Genomic DNA, 23,992 nt, shown 5'->3' on the forward strand with positions numbered 1-23,992 from the left:
TTCAACTGTTGAACAGTCATTACAATTTATCTTTTTCGGTCTAGCTGCTGCTGAGATGGAACGAATCTTTCGAACGACGGTGTATGTTTAATGAATCAAGTGCACATTCGTTGAAGTGGAAAACTGGGGAACGGAAATCGTTGTACAGTACATTCCAGCTTACATGTTCTCTGATTCGAACATAGTGCAGCTGGATTCTTGAGAATTAGTTGTGTTACACAGTACGACGAAAGGGTATGGTTGTACTTTGCAACAAACTTAATTCCGAATTTAGTGAATTGCTTCAATATGACAAAAGCACGGACAAAATGTAAGCTTTTTAGTTTTTTTACTGTGCCATTTAACCAATTAGTTTCGCCATCGATTGTGCACAAGTCTTCCGATCCTCAAACAGAATAACAAGAGAACACAACTGAAACTGTCGTCTTTCATCTCCAGCTGCTGCTGCTGTATACATCTGTTTGACTTTGTACTTTGCCGGAGGAACTGATTTGCCGCGCAATATTTCCTCAACGGTGAATGGGAAGAGTAGGCTTTGCCCACCAAATATTTATCTTTAGTATATTTTCGTATGTTGTACCGTTGCTAGGATCAAAAGCAGTGTAGGTAATCCACAACAGAGTGAGTGCCCAACTTACCATTCGCATCCTTCGCTTCGAGTCCTTCCGCTTCCTGGACGATCACGGTGAGCACGATAATCTTGGGTTTTTCCTCGTTCGCAGCATGCTGCAGCCGGTAGTGCCTGTCGGCGGATACGTTAAACACTCGCTGCGCCTGAAGATACATTTCCTCTTTGTAGTGCGCGAACTTGAGTGTCCCGTTGAATTTTTCCGGAATTCATCGCGGTGGAATAGAGAAAAATATATATATGGTAGAATGAGATAAGGGTGGGTGATGTGTAAAAAGAAGGAATTGTAAATTTAGTACGGCTGCGGCATTTCCCACACACACACACATATTGTCAGAACTCAGCGACCCGAAGGAAGAAAGATGTCGGACTATGTGTGTATGTATGCGCACACAGAAATTGAACATCTACAAAAGGGAACACAAACTTTTATCGTGCATGCATGCAAACAGAAGAAGAAGAAAGAAAAGTTTTTGTGCGCGCTTGTTCGGTCCTTCGCTCAACAGGCAGACCAGCGATGTGGCTGCTGCTGGTCCTCTGGTTGGAAAAAAGGGTGGGGGGCTGCTTCTTTGCAATCGTTTTTGTGCTTGCTTTGTGGGGCTTTGACTAACGCCCGTCGATGGGTGGTGAAAGCTGGTGGGTTAATAAAAATCAGATTAGATTCCTAGTCGGTTGTCGTTGGAATTTGTACGAGCTTCAAATCGAACATCAGCTAGTCGTTTGGTGATCAATTTTATCTTACGCAGTTATCGGTTGTGGTTGTATGAGGAGTGCGAAAAGAATGTGTTTTCAGTAGGGTATGTAAAAGTACGAACAACAATCTCTAAAGTGAGTTACGAGTAGCAAAAGTATCATCATTCGCTTTTCGCGGTAGCTAGGCACCATAATTAACTTAGCAGGCTCTGATATTTTAAGGTGAAGATATGTGGAAGCCACGTTGTTAGGTACCGACTCGCTTGTTTACATTGAGAAAAACTGAAATCTGAAGTGAAAATTCAAACCCACAAATGAGTGTTTCCGAACATTTTCCTTTGGTCATCTGCACATTGGCAGAAAATTTAAAATATTGTTAGTAAACGATTAAAGTTTCGCGAGTGTTTTTTCAGTGGTGTGTGAAAAAAGTGCATTTGAAAAAGTGCAATGAAAACGAGAAGAAGAAAAATAATAGTGTTTCGAAAAGAAACCCCAAGTGAAGAGGGGTGATATTTGCGCACAAAATAGGAGCTACAGATGGCATTCCGTCAAAAACTCGGATTGATTGTATAGGAAAATGTTCTAACTTCCTAAAGTAGCAGTTTCGTGGCACACCAGCAAGGTTAGTGTGTTGAAAAACGTATTTTTATATTTACTCATGTCAGATACTAGGTTAGGCAGGGGAGAGGGATATGTGTAGCGTAGGAGCTATGTTGTGGCTCGCATGTATAATGTCCTTAAAACGATAAATCTACAATAGTTCTTGAAGCAAAACCAGGGCTGTATAGATAAATTACGGGCCCGGAGGATCCAGCATAAGGTCCCCTTCCATCATTGTAGATTTTTCGAACACTGAACTGTTAAGCTTGAAATCTGTTGGAAAAAATAATTATCAGCTATTATGTATTGTAGGAGAATGTCAATTCCAATAACTTTTTTCATTTCAAAGAGTGCCAATTTTTTTGTTTATTTCCCGTCGGTCTCTATCCACACTGTGCGCCTATCACCGATACCAGAGAAGTGACAAGCAGATATCGGTTGTGTACTGGGATTGAAACCAGATACACTGGACTGAGCGGCGGTCACGCTTACCACTCAACCACCGGCGTCGTCTATGATCAAAATTTGTCCAAACAACGATGATTAATTTTGTTTTTATTTTTTTTTCATTAGTTCAAATACCATAAAATACAGAAAAAATATTCAGCTTAGATTTTGGGTGAGCGTCTTTTAATTACTGCCGTCGAGCTCTGTACAGCCACCTTGTCTACAACCAGTTTACTTGAACAGTTTTGGGCGAGCGATCGATTGGGCCGAGCGCATGGGTATTAGGAAGGTTCTTGTTTCTGGGTGCCACTAGAACCTTATAGGCGTTATTCCACTACATGTCCTTTTTTCCGTAATGGCAGTATTCAATTCCGCTCAAAATAGCGTGGAATAATCGTATTTATTTATATTTCGTATAAATTTACTTATTGACGGGTTCGGTCGCAATGAAAATGTCGCTTTTCAAACCACAGGTACAAGAAGCGTGCCAAACCACATATTTCTGTGTGAACTTCGACAGCTTCATATGCTTGAAAATAGCGGCCACTGTTCCTCCCTGTTGCCATTACGCTGGTGACAGTTGATTTGGTCACTATACACGAGCAAAAATTGTCTGTCTTGCTCCTTTTGTTTGGTTGACACTTTTATAACTGAAGAGCAAATGTCAAATAGAAAAAGCACCGTTCGGCACGTAGGCAAATGAGGGGTTTGCGGATTCCTTGAATATCGTGAAAAGTAATGCGTCAAGTTTAAGTCGACCAAATTTTGATCGCAAATTTTAAATATATCTACGAAATTTTTAAGGATTTATCAATATTTCCATATTTATCAGGATGTCGGTATTGCACGGTTTTATTCAATTCTTTGGAATTCGATAAAGAAACAACACATTTGGCCAAGTCGGTGCGCTACAACATTGCCATTCTCATCTGTTCGATAGTGTTACTGATTTTTTTTTGTTTTTTTGCCATCCCTTTATTTATATATGCGAGAGAATAATAAGAATATGTAAATAGTCAAAAACCTACTTAATAGAAAAATCCAAAATGGAGAAACAACAGAAAATGAAAATATAAAAAAAACATTAATGTATGTAAACTATTTGATGAAATAGCAAAATATAACAAATTGAATGATTGAAACAATCAAATTAAACGAAGGAAATATAAATTAGACAAATATTGAAGAAATAGAAAAATATAGCAAAATATGTTAAATAATAAAAAACGGGTAAATAACAAAATGGAGAATAAAACATCATGAGCATGGAAAACAGTAAAAATGGCAAAAGAAAGAAAAATGAACGCATAAAAACAAGACTACAATAAACAAATATAGAAATGAACAAAATGGATCCACTGATATAAACGCAAAAATAAAAATTATAAAGATTGTTTGGAATATAAAAATTAGCAGCAAATTTCAAAATGGAAAGCATGAAAACAAGAAAATGGGAAAATGTTTCAAAATAGAAGAAATGATAATGTACAAGATTGGAATGAAAAGATAAAAATAAAATAACTGCGAAAAATCTAAAAATGGACAAGTTTTTTTAGAGGAAATAATAGAAATAAAATTAAATTGGACGGAATAGATTGAAGAAAAATAGAAAACAGGAACAATTGGAAATTGTCCAAAAACAGACAATAGTGAAATCAGGGAAAACACATAAAATCAAAATGATGGTAAAAATGAAAATCCTAGACACAATGAAGAAACAGGAATATTATCACAAAGAAAAACAATAGAAAAATTAAAAAATAAATAAATCTATATAAAGTAAAAATGGAAAAAAATTAAAATTTGATGGCATGGAAAACTGAAAACATTAAAAAATAAAGATCAAAATAACATAATAGAAAAAATATTCAAATAAAAGAAGTAACAAAATAGAAAACATGGAATTCAAAATTGTTTGAATTGGTAAAAAAAGGAAAATACTGAAGGAACATACCAATAAACAAAAATTGGAGTACTTCGAAAAAAATCTATATCAAAGAAAAGCATATATTTCCAAACTGATAAATGGAGAACAGAAAATTTACGAACACGAAAAAAATAATAAATCGAAAGAAATAGAAAAAAAAATATTGAGCAGATGAGAGAAACATAAAATGAGAAAAGGCGGATAGAGAAATACTAAAATAAGTTTATTGGAAGATATGAAAAAAGAGAAAGAAATAATATAAAATAAAAGTTTAGTTAAACAAATTAAACACATTTAATGAAATCAGTTGAACAAACAAATACAGAAGGAACGAATAAAACGATATATAAAATGAAAAAAACGTGAAAAGATTAAACGAATTAAAAAATGGGACAAATACAAAACATGGGGAGCAAAAATAATAAAAATAGAAAAAGAAAAATATACAAAAAAGCAAAGTAAGATTGAATGAAGAAAATAGAAAGAATACAAAACCTGAATAAAATCGTATAGGAAACAAAAAAGCAAATATGAAACAAGAAAAAATATGGGAAAAATCATCTAAATTGAGAGTTAGTTAATGATGACAAAAAAATTACCATGGATTGTTTTCTTCGCGATTTTTAAATTCTTTCTTGATTTGTGGAGTTTATCAGAATTTTCACAAATGCTATTTGAACAGTTGAGCATTCTAAAAGAAGGTTGCTGAGTTTTCTTCCTTCTAATAGAACTTTCAACTTTAACTAGTTCAATTGTTTAAATATTTAGTCAAGATCCATGAAATAATTGTTGTAAAATATGAGATAGAAAATAGATTTCAGTTTTGTAGTGCACAATTTACAAAAAAAAAGATCTTTTTGCCCACTGCGCGGGGCTTAGAAAATCCTTATGGGATTTCATCCTCATGATTCTCTACAGACTTATCGCACCAGGCCTTATTGCTGTAATAACCCATTAGCTTGTGTTTAGTGCAAAGCATGACGCGCGTTACATACAGCTGAACAGGCCACTCCGATTTCCCGGCTGTCCTGTTAAACGATACCCGATACACGTTTGAAGGGACACACAAAATTGACCCGTCCTGTGCGATTGCCATTCAAATCTCACTGGAGAAAGGGGTCCTTGAAATAATTGGACCCCTTAACACCACGCAGAACCAACTTAAATCGGCAACCACCCCGTCGATTTCAACTATATGAACGGACATGTAGACGCAGTAATCTTTCATTAAAGACTTGATTTTCGAGATTTTTGTAACGGTTGTATATTTCTGAGTCAGTTTTTTTAGAAATCTTTAAAATACTTAGCTGATTATCTAAAACGCGGCAGAAGATCAGATAAGGTCCGATCGAGTTCAATGTGTGTGATTTTCAAAAGTTGAAATCCCTGACAACGATTTTTTTTCGAGTCCGGTGCAAGGTGAAAACTTAAAATAAGTCGAGGGATAGCAGAGCAAAAATGTTTGGGACATAACCGGAATTTGGGCTGGTAATTCAAATTAATAATATTTACCGTGATAAACAATTCACCAACTAGCGAACTGCTCCTTAAAATTCTCCTCAGTAAAAATCCGACACTAACTTAATGTCAGGACTAAGCTAGTGCCGGATTGATGCTAGCTGCAAGAAAAAACGGAGACACAATATGTGTTCCTTAGCAAACTCCTAGTCATTCGTGATGGCCTGCAAGAAAGGGTGCTCATTTTTTTTCTTGTGGTACATCACGCTTGATTAGGGGTTTGGTCAGGAACACAATTGGTGTGTCCGTTTCTTGGAGCTAGCGTCAATCCGGCGCTGGCTTGGTCCTGTCACTAAGTCAGTGTCGGATTCTGATGAGACGAAGTCGAAACGCAAATTCCATAACTAATTTATCATTCTGTTGGTTTCGCAATTCTGCACCTGACGCCATTCCCTCCGATTTTCAACCAAAACTGTCTTGTCAAACTAGCAAAACTTTTTTTGTGAGGGAACAGTTGTCTTATCAAGGTGACAGTCGAACTGCAGTAGAAAGCCGAAGTTGATTCCAAAAGGGCGTCAAACTGAGACTCCGCCAAGGGCGTCAGAAGACCATGCTACGGCTCTGGTGATTGATTGTTGTTGCGCTCCAATGGCTCCGAGCGTCGGAAAAAATACTTTCCAGACTACATCATTATCACGTTGATTGATAAATTTCCAATTGTAATTACTAAAACGAGAAAGGATCCGAACACGTTGTTTGGCGAGTACAAATTGCTAAACATCTTTATGGAAATCTTCCAACTGGTCTGTCGAAGACTGGGAAAGGAAAGTATCCCACAAACGTGGTCCAATGCATACCTGGATTTAAACACTCAGTACACATTTACGTCAAGCATGGAATCGACGTATTAAGCTCAAATGAAAGTATTGCCATGGGGTGTTACTGAATTTCATTCGAATCGGATTTCTGGTTCCGGAGCTACGGGTCACACAGTAAATTTCAATATAAACTGGTACCACCATAATAATACAATGACGCACGTTGTATATAGGTGAGACGTTGTATATAGGTGAAAAATGTCGAGACGTTGTATATAGGTGAAAAGTGTAGTTAGAATGTAATAGAAATTTTCATAGTCATATTGAACCTAAGCAGCCGTCGAATCATAGTTTAGTGAAACAGGTTTTTTTAATGATTCGAAATTTATGGTCATGAAAAAGCTATTTTTAGAGAACGATATTCGAGTTTGTCTTTAAAATGTAACCTTGTTTTATGACGAAAGTGAAACATTAAACAAATGTTTCTACGAGCTCAAATTTTGGTGTGAGATAGTCTCCGTGGGTTAAAGTAGCCCCCGAATGCGGCATAAAAAACTTTAATTTTGATGGAATGAAATCAATTCAACATACCTTTAAAAAATCTAAACTTCACTATTTTTTTCTCGCAAAAGGGTACCTCACTTTCGTTTCGCAACTTCGTTGCATTCGACCAGACCGTATTCGGTCGAATGTTTTTTTTTGCCTAAATGGCTTTCTTTCGGCCAAATGGCCTTCTTTCGGCGAAATGGGCTTCTTTCGGCGAAATTGCCTCCGTTCGTCGAAATGGCCTTCTTACGGCCAAATGGTCTTCTTTCGGCCAAATGGCCTTCTTTCGGTCAAATGGCCTTCTTTCGGCCAAATGGCCTTCTTTCGGTCAAATGGCCTTCTTTCGGCCAAATGGCCTTCTTTCGGCCAACTGGCCTTCTTTCGGCCAAATGGACTTCGTTTGGCCAAATGGCCTTCTTTCGGCCAAATGGCCTTGCTCGGCTTAATGGCTTGTCGGCTAAATTTGCCTTGTCGGCAAATTTGCCATGTTAGACAAAATTGCCTTGTTCGGAAAAATGGCCATGTTCGGCAAAATTGCCTTGTTCGGCGAAATTGCCTTGTTCGGCAAAATCGTCTTGTTCGGCAAAATTGTTTCGTTCAGCAAAATTGCCTTGTTCGACAAGATTGCCTTGTTCAGCAAGAATACCTTGTTCGGCAAAATTGTCTTGTGCGGCAAAATATCATTATTCGGCAAAATTGCCTTGCTCGGTAAAATTTCTTTACTCGGCAAAGTTGCCTTGCTCGCAAAATTGCCTTGCTCGGCAAAATTGCCTTGTTCGGCAAAATAGACTTGCTCGGCAAAACGACCTTGTTCGGCAAAATGGCCTTTTTCAACAAAATGGGTTTGTTCGGCCAAATGCCATTCTTCGGCCAAAAGACCTTGTTCGGCCAATAGGGTCTTGTTCGGCCAAATGGCCTTTCAGCTGAATTGCCTTGTCGGCAGAATGGCCTTTTCCGGCAAAATTGCCTTGTCGGCAAAATTGCCTTGTCGCAAAATTGCCTTGTCGGCAAAATTGCCTTGTCGGCAAAATTGCCTTGTCGGCAAAATTGCCTTGTCGGCAAAATTGCCTTGTCGGCAAAATTGCCTTGTCGGCAAGATTGTCTTGTCGGTAAAATTGCCTTGTGGGTAAAATTGCTTTGTCGGCAAAATTGCCTTGTCGGCAAAATTGTCTTGTCGGCAAAATCGCCTTGTCGGCAAAATTGTCTTGTCGGCAAAATCGCCTTGTCGGCAAAATCGCCTTGTCGGCAAAATCGCCTTGTCGGCAAAAATGCCTTGTCGGCAAAAATGCCTTGTCTGCAAAATTGCCTTGTCGGCAAAATTGCCTTGTCGGCAAAATTGCCTTGCCGGCAAAATTGCCTTGTCGGTAAAAATGCCTTGTCGGCAATATTGCCTTGTCGGCAAAATTGCCTTGTCGGCAAAATTGCCTTGTCGGCGAAATTGCCTTGCCGGCAAAATTGCCTTGTCGGCAAATTGCCTTGCCGGCAAAATTGCCTTGTCGACAAAATTGCCTTGTCGGCAAAATTGCCTTGTCGACAAAATCGCCTTGTCGACAAAATTGCCCTGTCGACAAAATTGCCTAGTCGGCAAAATTGCCTTGTCGGCAAAATTGCCTTGTCGGCAAAATTGCCTTGTCGGTAAAAATGCCTTGTCGGCAATATTGCCTTGTCGGCAAAATTGCCTTGTCGGCAAAATTGCCTTGTCGGCGAAATTGCCTTGCCGGCAAAATTGCCTTGTCGGCAAATTGCCTCGCCGGCAAAATTGCCTTGTCGACAAAATTGCCTTGTCGGCAAAATTGCCTTGTCGACAAAATTGCCTTGTCGACAAAATTGCCCTGTCGACGAAATTGCCCTGTCGACAAAATTGCCTAGTCGGCAAAATTGCCTTGTCGGCAAAATTGCCTTGTCGGCAAAATTGCCTTGTCGGCAAAATTGCCTTTTCGGCAAAATTGCCTTGTCGGCAAAATTGCCTTGTCGGCAAAATTGCCTTGTCGTCAAAATTGCCTTGTCGGCAAAATTGCTTGGTCGGCAAAATTGCCTTGTCGGCAAAATTGCCTTGTCGGCAAAATTGCTTTGCCGGCAAAATTGCCTTGCCGGCAAAATTGCTTAGTCGGCAAAATTGCCTTGTCGGCAAAATTGCCTTGTCGGCAAAATTGCCTTGTCGGCAAAATTGGCTTGTCGGCAAAATCGCCTTGTCGGCAAAATCGCCTTGTCGGCAAAATCGCCTTGTCGGTAAAATTGCCTTGTCGGCAAAATTGCCTTGTCGGCAAAATTGCCTTGTCGGCAAAATTGCCTTGTCGGCAAAATTGCCTTGTCGGCAAAATTGCCTTGTGGGCAAAATTGTCTTGTCGGCAAAATTGCCTTGTCGGCAAAATTGCCTTGTCGGCAAAATTGCCTTGCCGACAAAATTGCCTTGTCGGCAAAATTGCCTTGTCGGCAAAATTGCCTTGTCGGCAAAATTGCCTTGTCGGCAAAATTGCCTTGTCGGCAAAATTGCCTTGTCGACAAAATTGCCTTGTCGGCAAAATTGCCTTGTTGGCAAAATTGCCTTGTCGGCAAAATTGCCTTGTCGGCAAAATTGCCTTGTCGGCGAAATTGCCTTGTCGGCAAAATTGCCTTGTCGGCGAAATTGCCTTGTCGGCAAAATTGCCTTGTCGACAAAATTGCCTTGTCGACAAAATTGCCTTGTCGACAAAATTGCCTTGTCTACAAAATTGCCCTGTCGACAAAATTGCCTTGTCGGCAAAATTACCTTGTAGGCAAAATTGCCTTGTCGGCAAAATTGCCTTCTCGGCAAAATTGCATAGTCTGCAAAATTGCCTTGTCGGCGTAATTTCCCAGTCGGCAAAATTTCCTAGCCGGCAAAGTTGCCTTGTTGGCAAAATTGCTTTGCTCGTAAAATTGCCTTGTCGGCAAAATAGCCTTGTCGGCGAAATTGCCTTGTCGGCGAAATTGCCTTGTCGGCAAAATTGCCTTGTCGGCAAAATTGCCTTGTCGGCAAAATTGCCTTGTCGGCAAAATTGCCTTGTCGGCAAAATTGCCTTGTCGGCAAAATTGTCTTGTCGGCAAAATTGTCTTGTCGGCAAAATTGCCTTGTCGGCGAAATCGACTTGTCGGCAAAATTGCCTTGTCGGCAAAATTGCCTTGTCGATAAAATGTCCTTTTCGAATTCGTCCAAAATTAATTTGAACAAATTTAATTTGGCCACATGCCGTTTCAGGACATGACAAATAAAGACGATGTTTATCTTCGTTTCATTGGTCGATATGATTGAGCAAGAGACATCTTAAACTTAACTTTTGGCGTCAATGTTCGAAAAACAACAATTGAGGAAAATACAAGAATTACAAGAAAAACAATTCTTCCCAGGAAACAAAACATCGACTTCTCTGTTGAATTGCACTCACAAATTTCTGAAGTTGAAATTTGGGGCGTCTCCATCACAAGATTTGATGGAGGCGCCTTGTCCTTCATGGATTGGTTTAAATTATTACAATAAAGTTACCCAAATCCGCTCACTCTTTAACAGTCAAAATCCATTACGTACAACATCCCGAAGTATTGACATCTTTAGTACCGTCGGACACCATTATTAAAGCACTTTAACTCCGCACCGGAAGAAAAAAAAAACCGATTTCGCTTTCAAACTTTATCCAATCCACAGCAGCACAGCCACGGTCCAAAAGCTTTTGACTGCAGACAGCTGTGCTAAAAAAAGTAAAATTGTGCCATCAGTATCAATTTGTTCCACCATCTATTCGTCGAAACCACTTCAAAACTTCATCAGCCAACTGAAAGATCCTTCGCCGAAGCTCAGCTCAACTCTGCTCAACTCGAACGTCGTTATTGTGCCGAGCGGGTCCGCCCTGATTTTAACAGCTTTTTGGTACTCGACGTGTGGATCAGCTCCAGCTGAATGGGGACCGGGACTGGAAAAGTTTAATCTGACCGTGACCGTCCTGAATACATTCATGGTGTCCCATGCAACAGGGATGTTTGAAAATAGCTTTTTTATTCTTCTTCTTCTTGTTCCTAAATGAACTTTAGCCACCTGATTCATGGTTATTTGATGAAATGGGAAACATCAGCAAGAGGGAACGGAACCTAATAATAAGTTGATTTGTTTCGTACTGCTTAGAAATGATGTCACGTTTCTGAAGAAAAAAAAATTCGTTCCAGCAGTTTTTAGGTTCGTTCATTAGGGTTCTCTTCGGACATCGTTTATTAAGGTGAAATCGTTCCACCCACTGCAACCACATTGATGACGCTATCATACTGGGTGCTGATTGAAATTGATGGCTACTATCAGTTTCACCTTGTCGTTTGGCCACGTGTGCCGTTTCCACATTTGTCACTACACACATCTTCGTTTCGTTCTGCGATGATGATGATGAAAACCCAGAGAAAGGTTAATTTGCAAACAATTTTTGGGGGGAAAGTTTTGATTTACGGATCGACAAATACGGTCCGGAGAACAATTCAATCTCTTCCAATACATTATCGTTGAGCCTCGGAAATCTACACAACATATAAATAGTCAAGCTTCGTGGTGCAAACAGTTTGGTACGCCCCACCGAATCCCTCCTAATCCACTTTAACCATATTTCAATTCGTCTCTGTTCGTGTTATGCCATTCCCACACATTTATGTATATCCCGGATACGGCTGAATGCTTCCGAGTTCAACCATAAATAAAAACCACAATTCACCACCCACATCTAAGCCAACCCCTTGCTGCAAACCTTCTCAGAAGTAAAGTAAGGAAAATCAAATTCTGCCTATTCGTAAGTGGATTTATCAGCTTTATCATCCTGTATCGGGGTCTTATTGAAACATTACCCGTCAACCCGCTTTAGGTTCTTTTGATTGTGGTCCTACCTTCTGGCTACGAGCGCTACGATTTCGTCCGGTCAAAACGTGCGTGTCCATGTACGCTTTCGCTTGAAGAGAAAACTGTAACGAATCGCACAACAATTATTGGGGGACGGACGACGGTGATTGGAATTGTTCGTATCGTATAGTACCTACCACCTTTACGCGCAATCTGTATACACGGTCTCATTTGACACAGACGAGAGAGCGTGTTTGGGTATGGCAGGCAGCAGAACACTGAAGGTAGATGAGAAAACAATTTCCAATTTACGTCACACGATTGTCGGCTGCTGCGTTCAGAAGAAAAAAGAATCCATGGGTGGCAGCAGAGTTTTGTGGAATAATATTTTGGAATACGAAAAGGGTCATAGGTTACTGCGATCGTTTGAATTAGCGATAGGAGAAGGTCGTTATGTACGATAATGGCCTGGCGTTTTTACAGATTCTGCTGGAATCGCACGTTATTGTTAGTCTACCCTGCGTTTTTGCCTTTCTTATACAGAAAGGTTATTGTGGGTAGGATTGAGTTATTTCAACAAGCAAAAATGTTCGCAAAGGTAATGGATGAAAAAAGAGGCTAATATTTAGCCAATATCATCGATTCCCGAAAAACTTTGTTCACTTGTTGAAGTAACATTAACAATACGAAGAAGTTATTTTTTTAATTGTTGTGTATGTAACAGTATCAAAAGATCAATTCTGTTCATTCTTAAGGGGGAGGGGAGTGAGGGTTTCAGCGTGTAAAAAAAAATATTTTTTTACGATTTTTATAGAACTTTGCGTGAAGCGAATTGATCAAAACTTTTGTACATAATAGCATATCATTTCAATAAAATTCTGTAATTTTTCCATGCAAAACCATTCAAAAACTACCTAACCGATTTTTTTCAAACTTTGCATACAAATTCTATGTAAAAAATACTTAACCCCTACGTTGAGTTTTCTAGATAATTTATTACTGTATCTTTCATTTGACATAGGGGAGAGGGGGTAACAATGAAACACATTTTTATGCGATTTAATTTTGATGCTGATACATGTTATTTGTGTAGCCAAAAGTGATACATAGTTTCACTCTGTTATTAACTAATACATATATTTTTTCCACCTGGTAAAATTCACGGGAAATAACTTTTTTTATGTAATAAACAGTCGGTGGTAAAATGTACCAGTCAGCCCCATGGGTAGGAACTATGAAACACGGCGTCGTCTACAGTGAAATATTCTACTTGCAAATTTCATTCTTTTGTTTTGACGAATAAAGATCCTAAAGCTTCCTATTAAAGTTATTTTGAGACGCAAATCGTTTGTTTATACGCAAGATATCACTATATCATCGCGTAATATCGGACCACCATATATGCATATAAGATGCAATTCTGAAAGAAGCGATAATTTCAACAAAACTTGCCCAAATTGACAAACTTTCCATTTAATGAGTTGTATTTATTGTGGAAAATCGGAATCCATTCACATTTTAATATAGATCACAAAAACAAGAAATTTTCACTGTCCCCCATATATCCTCGTTTCACAGTTACCCAATTGGTTTATTCATGAAGATTGTCAAATTACACAGAACCATGACAAGTTACCAAAAAACTTTGTTCGCGGAAAATTTTGAGCATAAAATTTGCTAGAAATAACAGTAGAATAAACTTTAGCTGGTGAACGGTAACTCATAAAAATGGAATAATGATTTTTATTGCAAATTTACTCTGACTGTTATAAAACAAACAAGTATCCATTAAAAGAGATAGAGTTATCAGAAATCATCCAAAATATAGTAACACGTGTAAAGAATTAGAAACCATGATATATGAGGGAATGAGACGATTATGCTCATGCATTATGATTTTATTGCGATTGTTTCATAGTTCCTGCTGATCCACCGTTACCCTCTCTCCCCTAAAGTTTGTTAAAAACCGTTAGAAAATTCGCTGGGAAATACGTGTGATATTAGCTTTGGAAATTGGCGAGTTCCCCGGAGGCATCATAAACCGTCATAGGTGGCCAATGTGGTCAAAGCTGCTTTGATTGATCATAAGTGATCCAGACCCGCAAACTAGAGTAATGTTGAACCCATTTTCATATATTTTACGTCATTTGGACATCATGGTTATATGCTGTGGACCGCACTCTTCAACCCGTAACTCCGGAACCGGAAGTCGGATCAACTAAAAGTTCAATGTCAGCTCATGAGAGTATTATACCCAAGATGGAGAGAAAGGTGGGAACATTTGACACTTTTGGGTGTATTAGTTTTATACTTGCAAAATTAAGCATGGCGGCAGGGGCCCTTGAAGTAAACATAAACATCCGAACGTGCATCCTGATTCTTTGGCGCACGATGAAAAGTGAGAAAAGGCCGAGCTTCACCTCGGATCTACCGATTAGAACACTTAGGGACACTTCTTACCTCGAAAAAAACCGATTAAATTAACTATGACCGAACCAAAACAAAAATTATGGCAACAGAAAGGCCCACTACGTCATTTGTTTGTGCTTTTCTTCTTCATATCCTCTTGTTTTTTTCGGTTTTATCAAAGAAAAATGACAACCGCACTCACACACAGTAAAAAATGTGCACACCTGTATCCGTCTTGCATTATACCTTTCAGATGAAACTAAGTTTATGAAAATCGGTTCAGCCATCTCTGGGACAATTGTGTGAGTATATATTAGGGTGGGGCAAAATGATCGCTTTTTCAGCACAGCACTTTTTTGGTTCCATTTGGGGTCCCAAACAACTGTGCAAAATTTGGGGTCGATTGGTTTTGACCCGGCGTAGCGCATTGCGTTTGAAATTTGTACGGAGATTAGTATGGGAAAACCTACTTTTTTGCATTTTCAATTTTACAGATTAAAATTCTTCCTGCAGTTTACCAAAAATTAGATAGAAGGATATGCTGAACAACTTTGCCTAAGGGCTCATGGTATTATAATATCTCTAAAACAACTTATAGCTGTTCAAAGTTCGATAGTTCGAATTAATTGCCAAAAATCATTTTCTTTGCCAACACTGCCGGTGTCCCAATGATATTTCGTATAGCATACCAATATAACATCAATATATATATATATATATATATATATATATATATATATATATATATATATATATATATATATATATATATATATATATATATATATATATATATATATATATATATATATATATATATATATATATATATATATATATATATATATATATATATATATATATATATATATATATATATATATATATATATATATATATATATATATATATATATATATATATATATATATATATATATATATATATATATATATATATATATATATATATATATATATATATATATATAGAAATTTGAACGGCTTTTTTACAGTTCTTAGTGGATTAAAACGATTTGTTTGCTTTTAAATCCCAACGTTTCGACGCCTTGTTTGCGCCTTCTTCAGGGGAGACTATATTGCGGAGTAACAGAGTAGACGAATTTTACATTTAACAATTACAATAAAATGTTACAAGAACTTACAAAAACTGTTCGTCGTTAATATCACTGACATGTAAGTGTATGGTCAATATATGGGGATTTTGCTTCTGGCACAAACGCTACAAATAATACACAATAAATTTAACGAGCTACACACAAACTTTGACTAACTATTTAAACTGAATCTGGACTTACTGCAATAACGATGAATTTACACATTTGGTTAAATATTCTTTGGCTATGATCGATCTTGTTTAGAGCAGACGTACAAAATGGGTGAAATATAGTTCTGTGTAGAAAGTGAAATGTTTCAGTGCTGGTGTGGAATTGTTTCAAATAGAGCTTATGGTGGAATGGTCAAAGTTTGTGTGTAGCTCGTTAAATTTATTGTGTATTATTTGTAGCGTTTGTGCCAGAAGCAAAATCCCCATATATTGACCATACATTTACATGTCAGTGATATTAACGAGGAACGATAATCAGTTTTTGTAAGTTCTTGTAATATTTTATTGTAATTGTTAAATGTAAAATTCCTCTACTCTGTTACTCCGCAATATAGTCTCCCCTGAAGAAGGCACAAACAAGGCGTCGAAACGTTGGGATTTAAAAGCAAACAAATCGTTTTAATCCACTAAGGACTGTAAAAAAGCCGTTCAAATTTCTAGATAACAATAATCCAGTCGAAAGTCCACAAAATTTATATATATATATATATATATATATATATATATATATATATATATATATATATATATATATATATATATATATATATATATATATATATATATATATATATATATATATATATATATATATATATATATATATATATATATATATATATATATATATATATATATATATATATATATATATATATATATATATATATTTAAATTTACCATATTGGTATGTCTGGATGAATTATTCAAAAGCCATAGCTCAATTTCATGGGCTGGTGGTTTGGCAATAGGGCGTAGTGGGGAGGGGAGGCTTCAACATATAGAAATTCAGTTGTTGTTGTTGCACAGTTGTTTAAGACCCCAAATAGAACCAAAAAAGTGCTGTGCTCGGTTGATGAGATTATGATTACGTTTTTCAATATAACAGTGCCCCACCCTAGTATATATGACACTCACACATACACATTGTAAGTAGGGGTATGCCCGGCAGACCCTTTTGTCAGGGCGGCCTACAAGAATTTCGGATTTTCGTATACAAACCAAAAAGGTAAACGCACAAATTAAATTTTAACTTTACCGTTTATTCTTCCACCGTCACTCTTCTCTGCTATCAAACACTTCTATCGCTGGATACTGTTGCAGGTAGGTGGGCGGGCGGTTCTTTCCGACCGGCCGGGTTGCCAACGGCTGCGTTCACCTTCGTCGCTTCCTTCACTACTCCGGTTCTTGGCTCTTAACTAGGGAGGTGAGTTTAGCTTCTTTGTTGGAACCTCCCTAGCGACAGTGGTGATAAATCATCGGATCGTCTACTTCGTCACTAACTACTGCCTTCCGCACTTGACCAAAACAACCAATATCAAAAAACGTACCGCCGCATAGCTGTCATCACTGATACGCAGCATTGTCAGTACACTTATTTCAATGAAAGTAGAGCGGTCGCCTACCTAAACCCTATGTTACGTATATGCAAATGTTTAACAAAATTTACTACACCTATCTAAACTAACAAAATCGTTCAGAAATAAAAATATAAACAAAATTTTATGTAAAAAGCTGACGATCATAAGGAACAGTGGTGAGCATTATGTTGCAAAACAATACACTCTACAGAGAGAGTGCACAAAAACAGATATATTTCCACCAATTGCCAAATTGTTACTTTGACGGGTTACAATATCGCCTACACCGGGTGAACAAAAATTGGCAACCATTTTGCTCTAACCTAACACCTAACACCGATACGATAATAATAAACTAAATGAAATAAATAAATATTCAAAGAAAAAACTACCATTTCTTCCGCAATTTATCAAGAATTCATCAAAAAAATCGACCGGGTGTCCTCATCGATGAAATGTTGGCTAAATTCAATCCCAAAACAGAATTGGAAACAACTCGATATTCCCAAAATTCTGCAAGTGACGTTGACAATTTTCAAGGTTTCAACTTGCAGGGGAACGGTTGTCGGCATCATATTGTTATTGTTGTTGTTCTGTTTTATCATCAATTGCCCAGAAATGTCATATGTGTCCTAACGGTACCAGTACTACACACTTGTGAATTGATCCCAAAACAATTTTATCTAACCACTCACACGAGCATTCATTCACTCTGTTCGATTTCACACTCATACATTCACACATACAATACCGCTTATCACGTCATCGTTTCTCCTGCTCACAAACATTCCGGACAAAAGGTTTGTATATTCGTCTCTTTTCGCCTTAAAACGCTTCGTACCTTGAAAAAGAAACGTTTGAGAGGGACAAAAGGATGTCTTTCGTATAATTTAAAAAGATCAAAATGGTTCCCGCTGGAATCTAACGAACCATCCCACGTCTAACCATAAACCCAAAATTACGCAAAATATAATTTAATCATTTGATTCGCTTTTTATCCCATCTCCCCCTAACACGCACACCACCCTGATTCGAATCGGGGTACACCTGTTGTGCATCAACTTTGGTGCGAACATCGGAGAGAGTGTCAAAATTGATGATCCATTCGATATGATGAATGAATCATCAAATCAAGCGTAAATAAAAAACAAAGCAGGTCACGAAATCGTCGTGCGCGATCTGTTTATGATTATACCGCGATTTTTTATTCCGTTTATTGCAACACGAATGCTACTTATGTGGTACGGTCAGTTCCGGAGTAGTGGAACTAGTCGCGCATTAGAAGTGTTCCCGGTGAATAAGGGAAATGTGTGTTTTAGTGCTGGTGTGCCCAAACAAGAAGAAATTTTGCAATTTGTGGGGTATTAAAAATATATGTATGTTTTCCGAACACGTCGAAGTGTTTTTGATGCATTCGGGGACCACGGTATAAGATTTATATGTTTATGTAAGTGGATAATTCTATTCCTCCGTGGCCAAGACGGGTCCACGACCATACATTAAGTGTGATAATTTGCTTACGCCGCTGCGCGCGGAAACAAGTATGGAAAGTGTTGCTTTTGGAAAATTCCCAAATGAGTAATCCATGTAAAAGCATACCGTCAATCCACAGACGACACGGAAAACTATTTTTATGCTGGTTTGAGGAGGTTTGCTGGCCAAACTACCAGATTTTTACCTACTAAATCCACCAGATCGTAGGAAGATGCACCCTTTTTATTGACAATTTTTGCCAGTAAGCATTGTAGTCCTCGTTTAACATGGACCCTAGTGCATTCGTCAACTTCATGTTTCGACGGTAAACCATTTGACCGTTTTCAGAAGGTTTGGCGAACTTTCGATGGCGCAAGTTGTATTGTTGTCGAATGTCCTCGTTTGCCTTTGCCAAGTTTTTGTCCACAATCTCCCGGATTTTGTCTAATTGTTGGAGTCTTGTTTCTAGGTCACCCTCACCGGATATCCTGCTAATGTCATCGGCAGATGCCATTTCACACCCGTGTATGATGAAATGAGGACTAAACCCAGTGAAGGAATGAACGGTAGTATTTAGGATGCGCTCTACATCGGTGATGTGGACATCCCAGTTGCGCTGCTCGGTTCGAACATACGCCCGGATTGCGGTGTTTATCGAGCGATTTGTTCGCTCCACTGGGTTAGCCTGCGAATGATAGCTGAACTCCCAGCCAATGTTTGACGTTGGTTTCTTTTAAGAATTGGCAGAACTCCTTCGAGGTGAAAGTGGAGGCATTGTCACTCAGCAGAATTTCCGGGCTACCATGGCGATTGAACCACTGTTCGCGCAGTATCGTACAGAGTAACATACTAGCGATTTTGCGAACGGGGGTTAACATGACGTACTTGCTGAAGACATCGAGGACGACAAGCAAGTGTTGGTTGCCATGTTTGCTTTTTGGAAGGGGACCAATATAGTCCACAGAAACCATTCGCCATGGTGCATTAGTCGCACGCGATTGACCCATTTCGGGCTGGACTGGGACGAAAGGAGCTTTGATTTGCTTGCACATCCCGAATTCTCGAATAAACTTTCGTATTTCCGATCCCATACGAGGCCAGTAATATCACAACTGTACTTCATGGATCGTTTTATCGTATCCCACTTGAAGCAAATTTTCGTGGGTACGTTGCATCAAATCTTGACGGAACTCGGGTGCTGGGACGAGTTTCCAACTGAACCGCGAGTCGCACGGAACAACTTTCGAGTAAACATACGTGAAGAGTTGATCATTTTCTACTTTGAAGTCGGTATAATCGGAAGAATGAACACTTTTGAGAAGTCTGGTGGAACTGAAACTGGAGGAGTAATTAGAAGTTCCCTAATTTTAAGGAACGCGAGAATACAATGCGAGAGCGCCACACTCTCACCGAACAATCGGAGTACAGCAGCAAAACAAAAATGTATTTTACTGCTATACGGAAAAGTGTACTAGGTTTGGCTACCGTTCTGGTAGGAGCAGTAGTGATGCTTCGCTGTAGCGGGCTGAACGGCTTATGCAAATGTAAATGTACCGGAAAATATGTAGTTTACCGGTACCGTTCGCATCCCTGGTCTGGAGGCTTTCTTGAATCAAGAACTGGGTACCCACTCTCCCCTAAGTGTAACTACAGTCGAGTCTCCTTCTACGCGGATTCCTACTACGCGGTACCCGCGTTGTAGGATACCCATAGCTTATAGGATTTCGACTAATTGGGGCTGTGGCCGATTATTTCGTCCGCGCCAACATGTGGCGCCATACTTTCTTTGGCAAAGTTGTTGTACTCACTTGAGCCTACAACTTAGAGTTATAGGGTATCCAATTAGTTGAGAACTATGCCGCCAGGGGTGCTATAAAGAAAGAGTAAATAAATCTGACCTCTTGTCGTAAATTCGACTATCATTGAATGGATTCAATGTCAAATATATCAAGGCCCTGATTATTTTGAAAGGAGGTGTTTTCGGGGAATTTGTAAAAGAAGTCCAGAGCTTCTGGATGGTAGAAAGTCTAACTCGCAATTGCCCCACCAGGCGGCGCTAGTGCTAATGCAAATATTCAACACATGTTAAAATAATTCTATATCTCAAAATCGTGATTAAATGGAGTAGTACTGTCTTCAGCAAAGTTACTCGAGAGGTCGAGGAGTACCCAACGGTAACAGATTAGTTTGGAATACTTTTACTATGCGGCGCTAGTGAGCGTAGAAGCTTTCAGCATATAGTAGAATATGATGCATCTCAAAAGTCTAATAACTTGGAAAGATGGTGTTTTCGGCAAAGTTTTCGAGAAGGTCAAAGGCTACTCGTTATGGATAGATTAAACTGGAATGGACCCGCCAGGCGGCGCTAGTGAGCATTAATTTTTTTTTTTCAAATTATGTATCTCGAGATCATGATCATTTGGAAGGGTGGTGTCTTTGGCAATATTCATAGGCAGGTCGAGCTCTGTCCTACGGCGAACAAATTAGTTCAGAACTAGCCCACTAGGCGGCGCTAATGAGAATGAAACTTTCTTAACATTATAGATCTATTTCTAAAGTCTGACAATTCAGGAAAACGCTGTTTTCGGTAAAGTTCTCCAGGAGGACAAGTGCTGTTTGACAATGTATAGAAAAAAATCGATTTTACCCGCTAGGTGACGCTAGTGAGCACGCATCTGCATCTCAATATTAAGGCAGTTTAGAATGGTGGTCTCTTCAACAAAGTTGCTCGAGAGGTCAAGGACTACCCAACTGTAACAGATTAGTTTAGAATACTCTCACTATGCGGCGCTAGTGAGCGTAGATGCTTTCAGCATGTGGTAGATGATGATATGTCTCAAATGTCTAATAACTTTGAAAGATGGTGTTTTCGGCAAAGTTCTTGAGGAGGTCAAAGGATACTCGATTATAGATAGATTAAATTGGAATGGACCCGCCTGGTGGCGCTAGTGAGCATTATTTTTCATATCCTGTATCTCGAGATCATGATCATTTGGAAGGGTGGTGTCTTTGGCATTATTCATAGACAGGTCAAGGTCTGTCCTAAGGAACTTGCTCACTAGGCGTCGCTAATGAGAATGAAACTTTATGAACATTGTAGATCTATTTCTAAAGTCTGACATTTTATGAAAACGCTGTTTTCGATAAAGTTCTCCAGGAGGACAAGTGCTGTTAAACAATGTAAAGAATATTTTGGATTTACCGGCTGGGTGACACTAGCGAGCCATTTTTCCTTTCAATTTCTGCTTCTTAACATTTGGGCAGCCTAGAAGGGTGGTGTCTTAAACATAGTTGCTTGAGAGGTCTCGGACTACGCAACGGTTAGTTTAGAATACTCTCACTATGCGGCTCTAGTGAGCGCAGAAACTTTTAGGACATGGTAAGGTATGATACATCTCAAGAGTGTAGCTTAGAAAGATGGTGTTTTTGGCAAAGTTCTTGAGGAGATCAAGGTCTACTCGATTATAGACAGACTGAATTGAAATGGACCCGCTAGGTGGCGCTAGTGAGCAAGCATTTTTTTCAAATTTTATTTTTCGGGAAAAATTCATCGGCAGGTTGAGTTTTGTCTTATGGTGATCAGATTAGTTCAGTACTCACTTATCGCTAGGGAGAATACAACTTCTGCTACATAGTAGATTAAGTCAAAAGTTTGATAATTCATAAAAATGGTGTTATCAGTCAAGTTCTCATGATGTGCGATATAAAAATTAACGTGGATTTCAGTTACTAGGTGGCATTAAAGAGAAAATAATTGTTTCTGAATTTCAGCATCTCAAAATCATGGCAGTTAGAAGAGGACTTTCTTCGATGAAATTCATCGGTAGATCTAGAGCTGTTTGACGATGATTATTATGCGCCAGAGAATGGGTTGATGAATTTATCCTCTTATCCGTTGTGAGGGTACTTCTTGTATGAGTGATTGAAAGATATCGTGCTTTCTGAAATAATTCATAATCTACCATATGCTGAAAGCTTCCACGCCCACTAACACCCTATAGTGAGAGTATACCAATCGTATACTAATCGGTCACCATTGGGGAGTGTTTAACCTATCAAACAATTTCGTTGAAGACCCCACCTTTCTAAACTGTTTTAACCCTAGAACGGTTTTGTGGGGTACATTTGTACCCCAGAGCTATTTTCGATCCCTGTTATTCCGTTACGGATTATTTTAGCTACAAGCAATCTTTATCATAAATCAATTTGATTGTTAAACTTCCATTAAAGCTGGTGCAACCTATTTGTTTCATTTGACCAACTTATCAGTGCCCGCTTAAAGTTTGTCTGGGGTACAAATCTACCCCACAACACCGTTAACGTTAGTGTTTGATCATGTATACATAATTCGGAAAATTTATCATATCTTTTTTATAAGCAAAATATTGATACATAGTAAGCGGGAAGCTTGTGTAAAATTGTATAAACTTCAACATTACTGAACAATAGAATCTGTTATTTGATATAATAAAGCTACTGTAGCAAAGTAACTAGAAAATGCGCTTGGATCGTTATGGTAATTTTTGATTTTGTGGATGAAAAAGACAAAACACACACGGTCTACAATCGATGAAATGCTTTCTAATTGGCATCAGTGGCTTTGCTTTGTACCAAGATAATAACATAAATGCCCTGAGAACGGTGACATACTCGTGTTTGAGTGCAGTGAAAATTCGAATCAAGTGCTCCTATCATTGCCATTTAAATCGATGCGTCGAACAAAGATGACAGACGCTGCCCTAACCAACGGCTTCAAATGGGTAGGATGATAAAAGAAACATGGCGAAAATAGGCTCATTACTCTGCACGTACAATTTGCTGGCTGTACCTGTCCCTTCGACGCGTTTCTGTTTCATCTCCGGTACTACATATTGCTGTATTTTCACTGTTTGTATTGGCGTTTGGTGTTCAACAAAGCATCGGAATAAATATATTTTTTAAAAGTTTTTAAAATTATTTACTATTTGTTGAAAATCAAATTTAATAACCTTTACAACGCAGTATAGATGGTTAAAATCAGTTAAAAACCACCGGAGTTATAGCAATATTATGGAAAAAAGGAATTAGGACGTATTTTAACCGTTATGTGTCCAACAAAAAAAAAACACCTTTCAACAGGCCAACGAGGGAAATGCTCATAACTATGGCTTCCTTTAACCGATTTGGACACTTTTAGATGTTTTGGATTCAGGAACTCCACTTTTTGATTCTGTAAATTTGAACCGGAAGAATGGATCTGGTTCTTGGTAATCCGAATTTTCCGGAGTAATGTTCCAGTACTAGGGGATTATTTGTAAATTTCAATAATGTGCTAGCAATACGAGTATTAAAACTCTTCAAAAAGTCTCGGAAGTCTGTTATTTGTTATTACGGGACCCTATGGCAGTTTGGAAAATGGAATTGGAGTGGAATGGCCACTCACGGTCCCAAGGGAACCTGCTCCGGAATGTCCGTTTT

General features: G+C 38.5%; 1 protein-coding gene across 4 annotated transcripts in view; it reads right to left on the reverse strand.

Moving 5' to 3' along the window:
* LOC131692685 (BAI1-associated protein 3) overlaps positions 1-23,992 on the reverse strand; it is a 409,713-nt gene that overhangs the window by 132,590 nt on the left and 253,131 nt on the right. For all 4 annotated transcript variants that reach the window (XM_058979868.1, XM_058979866.1, XM_058979867.1 and 1 more), the window contains one exon: positions 639-807. In XM_058979868.1, coding sequence (XP_058835851.1) covers positions 639-807 — 169 coding nt within the window. The remainder of the gene's footprint in view (positions 1-638; positions 808-23,992) is intronic.

Source organism: Topomyia yanbarensis, chromosome 3, assembly GCF_030247195.1.
Source record: "Topomyia yanbarensis strain Yona2022 chromosome 3, ASM3024719v1, whole genome shotgun sequence".
Lineage (NCBI taxonomy): Eukaryota > Metazoa > Arthropoda > Insecta > Diptera > Culicidae > Topomyia > Topomyia yanbarensis.